The 11,616-nt window shown below is 46.3% G+C and overlaps 1 protein-coding gene across 2 annotated transcripts in view; it reads right to left on the bottom strand.

The window, feature by feature from the left end:
• Positions 1-2,964, bottom strand: part of LOC124011396 (vascular endothelial growth factor receptor 3-like) — a 220,323-nt gene extending 217,359 nt beyond the window's left edge. The window contains exon 1 of one of the 2 annotated variants that reach the window (XM_046324723.1): positions 2,637-2,964. In XM_046324723.1, coding sequence (XP_046180679.1) covers positions 2,637-2,694 — 58 coding nt within the window. In that variant the 5' untranslated portion in view covers positions 2,695-2,964. The remainder of the gene's footprint in view (positions 1-2,636) is intronic. The other variant, XM_046324722.1, reaches the window with a different exon arrangement.
• Between the last annotated feature and the right edge of the window lie 8,652 nt (positions 2,965-11,616).

Genomic DNA, 11,616 nt, shown 5'->3' with positions numbered 1-11,616 from the left:
GCTACTACGACAATTCATTAATGAATCCTACTATTGGTAATATTGTAAGTATCCATTGTCAGAATTATTCATTATTTGCATTATACATCAAACATGCCGGCAATAATTTTATGATCGCAATGACCAAAAAGCCACTAATCAATGTGTAGTCTAGTTCTGTCTCAGACCCTAACCAGGCTGAGGGGTTAGACCCTAACCAGGCTGAGGGGTTAGACCCTAACCAGGCTGAGGGGTTACTCAGACCCTAACCAGGCTGAGGGGTTACTCAGACCCTAACCAGGCTGAGGGGTTACTCAGACCCTAACCAGGCTGAGGGGTTACTCAGACCCTAACCAGGCTGAGGGGTTACTCAGACCCTAACCAGGCTGAGGGGTTAGACCCTAACCAGGCTGAGGGGTTACTCAGACCCTAACCAGGCTGAGGGGTTACTCAGACCCTAACCAGGCTGAGGGGTTACTCAGACCCTAACCAGGCTGAGGGGTTAGACCCTAACCAGGCTGAGGGGTTAGACCCTAACCAGGCTGAGGGGTTAGACCCTAACCAGGCTGAGGGGTTACTCAGACCCTAACCAGGCTGAGGGGTTACTCAGACCCTAACCAGGCTGAGGGGTTACTCAAACCCCAACCAGGCTGAGGGGTTACTCAGACCCTAACCAGGCTGAGGGGTTAGACCCTAACCAGGCTGAGGGGTTACTCAGACCCTAACCAGGCTGAGGGGTTACTCAGACCCTAACCAGGCTGAGGGGTTACTCAGACCCTAACCAGGCTGAGGGGTTACTCAGACCCTAACCAGGCTGAGGGGTTACTCAGACCCTAACCAGGCTGAGGGGTTACTCAGACCCTAACCAGGCTGAGGGGTTACTCAGACCCTAACCAGGCTGAGGGGTTAGACCCTAACCAGGCTGAGGGGTTAGACCCTAACCAGGCTGAGGGGTTAGACCCTAACCAGGCTGAGGGGTTACTCAGACCCTAACCAGGCTGAGGGGTTACTCAAACCCCAACCAGGCTGAGGGGTTACTCAGACCCTAACCAGGCTGAGGGGTTACTCAGACCCTAACCAGGCTGAGGGGTTACTCAGACCCTAACCAGGCTGAGGGGTTACTCAGACCCTAACCAGGCTGAGGGGTTACTCAGACCCTAACCAGGCTGAGGGGTTACTCAGACCCTAACCAGGCTGAGGGGTTAGACCCTAACCAGGCTGAGGGGTTAGACCCTAACCAGGCTGAGGGGTTAGACCCTAACCAGGCTGAGGGGTTACTCAGACCCTAACCAGGCTGAGGGGTTACTCAAACCCCAACCAGGCTGAGGGGTTACTCAGACCCTAACCAAGCTGAGGGGTTACTCAGACCCTAACCAGGCTGAGGGGTTACTCAGACCCTAACCAGGCTGAGGGGTTACTCAGACCCTAACCAGGCTGAGGGGTTACTCAGACCCTAACCAGGCTGAGGGGTTACTCAGACCCTAACCAGGCTGAGGGGTTACTCAGACCCTAACCAGGCTGAGGGGTTACTCAGACCCTAACCAGGCTGAGGGGTTAGACCCTAACCAGGCTGAGGGGTTACTCAGACCCTAACCAGCCAATGACTGTAGGAATATAATATATATATATATATATTATAACCAGTTCCCCAGTAGGTTAGATCCCATTATCCAAAAGGATTCAATCATGATTAGGTCATCACATTAAACTCCACCCAGGTATCTTCAATCCCCCTGGGTTTTGCCAATTTGTAAGTCGCTCTGGATAAGAGCGTCTGCTAAATGACTTAAATGTAAATGTAAATGTTTTCTTGATGAATTGCTGCCAATGATCTTTAATTCTCTCTTTCTAACCACAGTATTGTAGGACGTCCCAAATGGCAACATATTCCCTGTATAGTGCACTTCTTTTGACCAGGGCCCATAGAGTTCTGGTCCATAGCTGTGCACTATATGGGAAAGAGGGTGCCATTCGGGACGCGTGTAAGACTCCCCGTAGTGACGGCGCGTTCTATAATGACACTAAACCTTCCTTTATCTAATGAATGTATCTTCCTCCACAGACCATCACATTGTGGTGCGGATGTCAACGCTGTTTTCCCATTCATTCATAAGTAAGCAATCATAATTTTACAAGCGATTGTTTTACAAAACAATTCATAAGAAAAGCCTGTTTTTAGGTCTCTAGCTGAAGATCGACAAACTCATATTCACATGGAAAACCGTAGTTTTAGAGGTAGGATACACGTAAAAATGAATTGCCTATTCATTAGCTTAGGAAATCAAAAACAACTTCATAACTCAATTTTTCTTTTTAGGTGTTTTTTAATTGACCAAGCACCAGGGCCAATCAGCTGTAGAAACAAAAACTTCTGTCATATCAGACTATGATGTCAGTGAATATGAGAATGAAGTTGTCCCGCTGAGTTGGAGAACACTTATTTGAACTTAGCTAATTAAAACTAACAAAATATATAGTATTCCTAAAATAATGGGTTATTATCCTAGTCCACATCTGTTACAAAACAACACACGATAAAGATACTATCAGAATCCCCACACCAACCTCCCCAGATGTGCGTGTTGCCGGGATAAACTTTTGACTGCGCTATATCCAAAACGGTCTGATAATCGAACAAAGCGCCTTTCTCCACTTACCTGAAGAAGCAGCGATCCCAAACCAAATCCGACAGAAACACGTCAAATCTCTCTTCATTTCCAATTCTCCAGTCCTGCGAAGGTTTAACCGGTTATTATTTTTACTACAAAACGTCGCGTGTTTGACTGCAAGAGCCGCAGAGAGAAAGGGGTCAAATAAAACTCGGTGAGGGATAACGGGACAAACTCAGGTGCGCGTGGAAGTGGGAAGCGGTGACTGTCATTAGAACCGCACGGGGAGGATGTGCTGGGTGAAATGGAGAAAACTAAAATAAACCTTTTCCTATTTTCCTGTTTTTAAAAAAACCAAAGGATGAATCAAGTCCTGAATGGACCCACAATGGTTTCCTTTTCCCTCGCTCGTGACTGGCACGCACACATAGGACACACACACGGGCACACGCACACACACGCCACTCTCGTTCATAAAACAGGCTAAGCCTTCCAGTCACCGTGGAGGAATCCCACGAGAAATGTCCTTCCTGGAGTGAAGATGTAATCCCAACACTATATTATTACCACGTTAGACTGCTTCATTTAACTGGTATGTCACTGTTGCTTCTCTTGAAATCCAACACTGCACACAGCCAAGTAATTTACCAATTCACAATTTTCAACTTTAACCTGAGACATACATAGGCGAGTTAATGACAGTTATATCCTTGACTCAGTCTCCTCCATTTATAAAGAATTGTAAAGAATTACACAATTTCCCAAATTCAACTTGTACTTTTTGACATTTAAAATCGTTAATGGAAGTTTTATCCTTTACTTGATTTAATCCCCTTTCAGGATCATATGAAAACAATGCAAATTTAGCAGAATTGAAAACTTGCTTTAATGGTTAACAATATACAATTAGATTCTGGTAAGGTCAAGCCACAAACAAATATGTCTGCCAATATCAATTTCAGCCTCAGAGATCTTTAAGTCCCTTAGAGATGCTACAGTGCATTCGGAAAGTATTCAGACGCCTTTCCCTTATTCCACATTTTGTTAAGTTACAGCCTTATTCTAAAATCTATACAATACACCCCCCCCCCTCATCAATCTACACACAATACCCCATAATGACAAAGTGAAAACAGGGTTTTAGACATCTTTGCAAATGTATTTAAAAAATTAATTTAAAAAATAGCTTTTCTACATAGTTATTCAGGCCCTTTGCTATGAGACTCGAAATTGAGCTCAGGTGCATCCTGTTTCCATTGATCATCCTTGACATATTTCTACAATTTGATTGGAGTCCACCTGTGGGAAATTACATTGATTGGACATGATTTGGAAAGGCACACAACTGTCGATATAAGGTCTCATCGTTGACAGTGCATGTCAGAGCAAAAAACAAGAAACGAGGTCGAAGAAGGAATGGTCCGTAGAGCTCCGAGACAGGATTGTGTCGAGGCACAGATCTGGGGAAGGGGTACCAAAACATTTCTGCAGCATTGAAGGTCCCCAAGAACACAGTGGCCTCCATTTTCAAGGTTCATCTTCCAACAGGACAACGACCCTAAGCACCAAGCCAAGACAACACAGGAGTGACTTCGGGACAAGTCTCTGAATGTCCTTGAGTGGCCCAGCCAGAGCCTGGACCTGAAAACGATCAAACATGTCTGGAGAGACCTGAAAATAGCTCTGCAGCAACACTCCCCATCCAACCTGACAGAGCTTGAGAGGTTCTGCAGAGAAGAATGTGAGAAACTCCCCAGATACAGGTGTGCCAAGCTTGTAGCGTCATACCCAAGAAGACTTGAGGCTGTAATCACTGCCAAAGGTGCTTCAACAAATTACTGAGTAAAGGGTCTGAATACTTATGTAAGGGTGATAATTCAAATATATATATATATATATATAAATTAGCAAAAAATCTACAAACCAGTTTTTTCTTTGTCATTATTGGGTGTTGTGTATATTGAGGGGGGAAAACTAATTAATCAATTTTAGAATAAGGCTGTAACGTAACAACATGTGGAATAAGGGAAAGGGGTCTGAATACTTTCTGAATGCTCTGTATATGTTTCTTCCATGCATGAGAACATGTTTCCACCCAATAACACGACTGACGGACACACAAACTACCTCTTACAGACGGACAAGGCTCCGCTGATAGCCCGGTGTAGCAGTGGTAAGGCGTTGGGACGGCTGTATGTAGGCCTTAACAGTTTGTGGACACCGTTTGTCACCGTTAGAATACAATTCATGTATTTTTTATTTTTTTAGTGTTGTGGCTTTGCATCACCAAGTGTTTTGTTTTCTGTTTGCCCCCACAAAGATTTTAAAAAGCCACTGGACTTATTAATGACCCAAGCCCAGCTCAGTTAATCCCCACCTTTGTGTCACTGAGTTGTCATAATGCTTCAGTAAATGTACATTATCCCAGGTGCGTTGGTAGACACAATGTAAGTAACCTAATGTATGTCCCTCTAACGGCCCTAAAAGCCTCTGCTGATTATACAGCTATTGTCTGATGCACTATTGTAAAGTGACTGTTCCACTGGATGTCATAAGGTGAATGCACCAATTTGTAAGTCGCTCTGGATAAGAGCGTCTGCTAAATGACTTAAATGTAATGTAATGTAAATGTCTGCAGTAATCATGTGCCAATAGACCAATAATACTGTAAGCCAGGCGGCGGTGTGCTCTAGTAGGAAATCCACTTTGTGCAGCTCACCTTGCACTAATGTAACAGTATAACTTCCATCCGTCCCCTCGCCCCAACCCGGGCTCGAACCAGGGACCCTCTGCACACATAGACAACTGACACCCACAAAGCATCGTTACCCATCGCTCCACAAAAGCCGCGGCCCTTGCAGAGCAAGGGGAACAACTACTTCAAGGTCTCAGAGCGAGTGACGTCACCGATTGAAACGCTAACTAGCTAGCCATTTCACATCGGTTACACGAACATAAATAACATTAGCATGTCTACTTCTGCTAAGGCTCCCCGTAAAGCAACAAAAACAATCAAGCATCCCAGAAAAAATGTAAAAATTATCCACATTAACATATGGAGACTGTGGGTGGGTGTCTGAGCTGTAAATACAAATAAACTATCACCAGCCCCTATATCACTATAGACTATCACCAGCCCCTATATCACTATAGACTATCACCAGCCCCTATATCACTATAGACTATCACCAGCCCCTATATCACTATAGACTATCACCAGCCCCTATATCACTATAGACTATCACCAGCCCCTATATCACTATAGACTATCACCAGCCCCTATATCTCTATAGACTATCACCAGCCCCTATATCACTATAGACTATCACCAGCCCCTATATCACTATAGACTATCACCAGCCCCTATATCACTATAGACTATCACCAGCCCCTATATCACTATAGACTATCACCAGCCCCTATATCACTATAGACTATCACCAGCCCCTATATCACTATAGACTATCACCAGCCCCTATATCACTATAGACTATCACCAGCCCCTATATCACTACAGACTATCACCAGCCCCTATATCACTATAGACTATCACCAGCCCCTATATCACTACAGACTATCACCAGCCCCTATATCACTATAGACTATCACCAGCCCCTATATCACTATAGACTATCACCAGCCCCTATATCACTATAGACTATCACCAGCCCCTATATCACTATAGACTAGACTATCACCAGGCCCTATACCACTATAGACTATCACCAGCCCCTATACCACTATAGACTATCACCAGCCCCTATACCACTATAGACTATCACCAGCCCCTATATCACTATAGACTATCACCAGCCCCTATATCACTATAGACTATCACCAGCCCCTATACCACTATAGACCATCACCAGCCCCTATACCACTATAGACCATCACCAGCCCCTATACCACTATAGACCATCACCAGCCCCTATATCACTATAGAGTCTATAGTGATATAGGGGCTGGTGATAGTCTATAGTGATATAGGGGCTGGTGATAGTCTATAGTATAGACTATCACCAGCCCCTATATCACTATAGACTATCACCAGTCCCTATATTACTATAGACTATCACCAGCCCCTATATAATAATAATAATAATATATGCCATTTAGCAGACGCTTTTATCATATCACTATAGACTATTACCAGCCCCTATATCACTATAGACTATCACCAGCCCCTATACCACTATAGACTATCACCAGCCCCTATACCACTATAGACTATCACCAGCCCCTATACCACTATAGACTATCACCAGCCCCTATATCACTATAGACTATCACCAGCCCCTATATCACTATAGACTATCACCAGCCCCTATACCACTATAGACCATCACCAGCCCCTATCTCACTATAGACTATCACCAGCCCCTATCTCACTATAGACTATCACCAGCCCCTATATCACTATAGACTATCACCAGCCCCTATATCACTATAGACTATCACCAGCCCCTATATCACTATAGACTATCACCAGCCCCTATATCACTATAGACTATCACCAGCCCCTATATCACTATAGACTATCACCAGCCCCTATATCACTATAGACTATCACCAGCCCCTATATCACTATAGACTATCACCAGCCCCTATATCACTATAGACTATCACCAGCCCCTATATCACTATAGACTATCACCAGCCCCTATATCACTATAGACTATCACCAGCCCCTATATCACTATAGACTATCACCAGCCCCTATATCACTATAGACTATCACCAGCCCCTATATCACTATAGACTATCACCAGCCCCTATATCACTATAGACTATCACCAGCCCCTATATCACTATAGACTATCACCAGCCCCTATATCACTATAGACTATCACCAGCCCCTATATCACTATAGACTATCACCAGCCCCTATATCACTATAGACTATCACCAGCCCCTATATCACTATAGACTATCACCAGCCCTACATCTAATGGGGATCCATAATAAACCCCAGGAAGAATAGCAGTCGCCTACAAATACAAATGCTCACGCACACAGCCGCACGCGTGGGAATAATCTCAGAAGCATCATTAATTATCACTACGGATGGCATATCACGTGGCATCAAGCTAATAAAACACATTCGACAGTTACCACCACCACCACCACCACCCCCCCCCCTCCTCCTCTTCCTCAGGGACTTGTTGGGGTGTGAATGGGAAACATGCACTAAGAGCCGGACCAGTTCTGTGTAACCAGAGCCCATATTAGTGCATTGAATAGGGAGCCAGTTGGAACACAAGCCTGCTATCAGCTGTATATTAGAGGAAGATACAGGACATCTGGAAGTGGCTAACATTCTGTAGTAAAACACACACAGGCCTGCTCACGGGGTAACACACACACACAGGCCTGCTCACGGGGTAACACACACACACAGGCCTGCTTACGGGGTAACACACACACACAGGCCTGCTCACGGGGTAACACACACACACAGGCCTGCTCACGGGGTAACACACACACACAGGCCTGCTCACGGGGTAACACACACACACAGGCCTGCTCACGGGGTAACACACACACACAGGCCTGCTCACGGGGTAACACACACACACAGGCCTGCTCACGGGGTAACACACACACACAGGCCTGCTCACGGGGTAACACACACACACAGGCCTGCTCACGGGGTAACACACACACACAGGCCTGCTCACGGGGTAACACACACACACAGGCCTGCTCACGGGGTAACACACACACACAGGCCTGCTCACGGGGTAACACACACACACAGGCCTGCTCACGGGGTAACACACACACACAGGCCTGCTCACGGGGTAACACACACACACAGGCCTGCTCACAGGGTAACACACACACACAGGCCTGCTCACAGGGTAACACACACACACAGGCCTGCTCAGGGGGTAACACACACACACAGGCCTGCTCAGGGGGTAACACACACACACACAGGCCTGCTCACGGGGTAACACACACACACATAGGCCTGCTCACAGGGTAACACACACAGGCCTGCTCACAGGGTAACACACACAGGCCTGCTCACAGGGTAACACACACACACACACAGGCCTGCTCACGGGGTAACACACACACACAGGCCTGCTCACAGGGTAACACACACAGACAGGCCTGCTCACGGGGTAACACACACAGACAGGCCTGCTCACGGGGTAACACACACAGGCCTGCTCACAGGGTAACACACACAGGCCTGCCCACGGGGTAACACACACACAAATCAAATCAAATTTTCTTTGTCACATACACATGGTTAGCAGATGTTAATGCAAGTGTAGCGAAATGCTTGTGCTTCTAGTTCCGACAATGCAGTGATAACCAACAAGTAATCTAACTAACAATAAGGGGATAAAGAACATGTACATAAGGATATATGAATGAGTGATGGTACACACACACACACACACACACACACACACACACACACACACACAGGAATCGTAAACTTTCGTCTGTGTGTGTGAAATCCTGTGATACTTGGTAATTACAGGGTGGTGTGTGTGTGTGTGTTTGCCTTGTCCTTCAGCATCACGCTCCAGACGAGCTGTTCAGGGCTCACTGAGCCATGACACCAAACTGACCAGAACACCACACCCATAAGTGATGCAGGGGGGAACCACACCCAGAAATGATGCAGGGGGGAACCACACCCAGAAGTGATGCAGGGGGGAACCACACCCAGAAGTGATGCAGGGGTGGAACCACACCCAGAAATGATGCAGGGGGGAACCACACCCAGAAGTGATGCAGGGGGGAACCACACCCAGAAGTGATGCAGGGGGAACCACACCCAGAAGTGATGCAGGGGGAACCACACCCAGAAGTGATGCAGGGGGAACCACACCCAGAAGTGATGCAGGGGGAACCACACCCAGAAGTGATGCAGGGGGGAACCACACCCAGAAGTGATGCAAGGGGGAACCACACCCAGAAGTGATGCAAGGGGGAACCACACCCAGAAGTGATGCAAGGGGGAACCACACCCAGAAGTGATGCAAGGGGGAACCACACCCAGAAGTGATGCAAGGGGGAACCACACCCAGAAGTGATGCAGGGGGAACCACACCCAGAAGTGATGCAGGGGGAACCACACCCAGAAGTGATGCAGGGGGAACCACACCCAGAAGTGATGCAAGGGGGGAACCACACCCAGAAGTGATGCAAGGGGGAACCACACCCAGAAGTGATGCAGGGGGAACCACACCCAGAAGTGATGCAAGGGGGGAACCACACCCAGAAGTGATGCAAGGGGGGAACCACACCCAGAAGTGATGCAGGGGGGAACCACACCCAGAAGTGATGCAGGGGGGTACCACACCCAGAAACTGTATCCCCTAGTAGCAGCCTGGAGGTCTGATCCTTACTGTCACTGTATCCCCTAGCAGCAGCCTGGAGGTCTGATCCTTACTGTCACTGTATCCCCTAGCAGCAGCCTGGAGGTCTGATCCTTACTGTCACTGTATCCCCTAGCAGCAGCCTGGAGGTCTGATGCTTACTGTCACTGTATCCCCTAGCAGCAGCCTGGAGGTCTGATCCTTACTGTCACTGTCCTGGCCATCATATTTGACTTTTTGTTCCAGCACCTATTGCCCCAGATCTGGTACCTCTCGCAATGTTGATTTATTAATTATTTCACTGTTCGCACTGTAGACATTCTAGTTCAAGCAATCCGCGTTGAATCAAGTTGCCTCCTCGTCATGTCTCCCACCCCCCAGAAAGACCATCATGTAAAAGCACAGTGATCCTTCTGTGTAATCATCCTATCCTGCCACACTGATGTCAGACCTGCTCTCTTAGTTGTACATAGGAGGTTATGGGGAGGGCCGGTGTCCTAAGTAACTGATCTTGACACAGGTCTTGGTGGTGAACTAGTGAAGAGGTCCCTACGTAATCACGTCACGTAGTCTAGTAGTCTCCATGCTGAATTGGAAACGTGGGAAAGCCATATAAAAAAAATGGATAAGAAAAGTGTATTTTGTAAATGCAAATTACTTAAAAATCTTACGTGATTTTCTGGATTTTTGTTTTAGATTCCATCAGTCACAGTTGAAGTGTACCTATGATATAAATTACAGACCTCTACATGCTTTGTAAGTAGGAAAACCTGCAAAAATCAGCAGCAGTGTATCAAATACTTGTTCTCCCCACTGTTTATTATCATGTGTGTTCTGCTGTAGCCTACATTGATTTATTTTATTGGAAATTATATTCTGATATGTAAAAAGTATATGAAATGTGGTTCTTGTATGCCCTCATACTCAGCTGTGGGGTTTACAGAGTCTTGCAGAAGTATTCACCCCCATGGCATTTTTCTTATTTTGTTGCACAGAGCTGGGCTTTACGGAAGAATGGCTAGAAAAAAAGCCATTGCCTAAAGAAAATAAATAAATAAACAGGTTCGGTTCACCAAAAGGCATGTGGGAGACTCCCCAAACATGTGGAACAAAGTACTTAGCGATTTCCTTGATGGCCAAAAAGCTAAGTCTGACGCAAACCCAGCACCTCTTATCAAACTGGTCAGAATTGAAGGATGGTGCCAAATACAGGGAAATTGAGGGAAACCTGTTTCAGTCTTCCAGAGATTTGAGACTGGGACGGAGGTTCACCTTCCAGCAGGAGAACGTCCCTAAGCATAGTGCTAAAGCAACATTCGAGTGGTTTAAGGGGAAACATTTCAATGTCTTGGAATGTCAAAGCTCAGACCTCAATACAATTAAGAATCTGTGGAATGACTTAAAGATTGCTGTACACCAGCAGAACCCATCTAACTTGAAGGAGCTGGAGAAGTTTTGCCTTGAAGAATGGGAGAAAATCCCAGAGGCTAGAAGTGCCAAGCTTATAGAGACCTACCCCAAGAGACTTGCAGCTGTAATTGCTGCAAAAGGTGGCCCAATTGTTTTTTAAATATTTTTTTATTCCAGGTTGTAAGGCAACGAATTAGGGAAAATGGCAGGGGGGGGGGGGGGGTCTGAACATCCACTGTAGTGGATGTTCTGCAGTAGACTAAAAATGTCCCTGT

Source organism: Oncorhynchus gorbuscha, linkage group LG23 (genome assembly GCF_021184085.1).
Source record: "Oncorhynchus gorbuscha isolate QuinsamMale2020 ecotype Even-year linkage group LG23, OgorEven_v1.0, whole genome shotgun sequence".
Lineage (NCBI taxonomy): Eukaryota > Metazoa > Chordata > Actinopteri > Salmoniformes > Salmonidae > Oncorhynchus > Oncorhynchus gorbuscha.
Note: the sequence above shows the minus strand (reverse complement) of the source record. Positions and strands in the feature narration are given on the sequence as shown.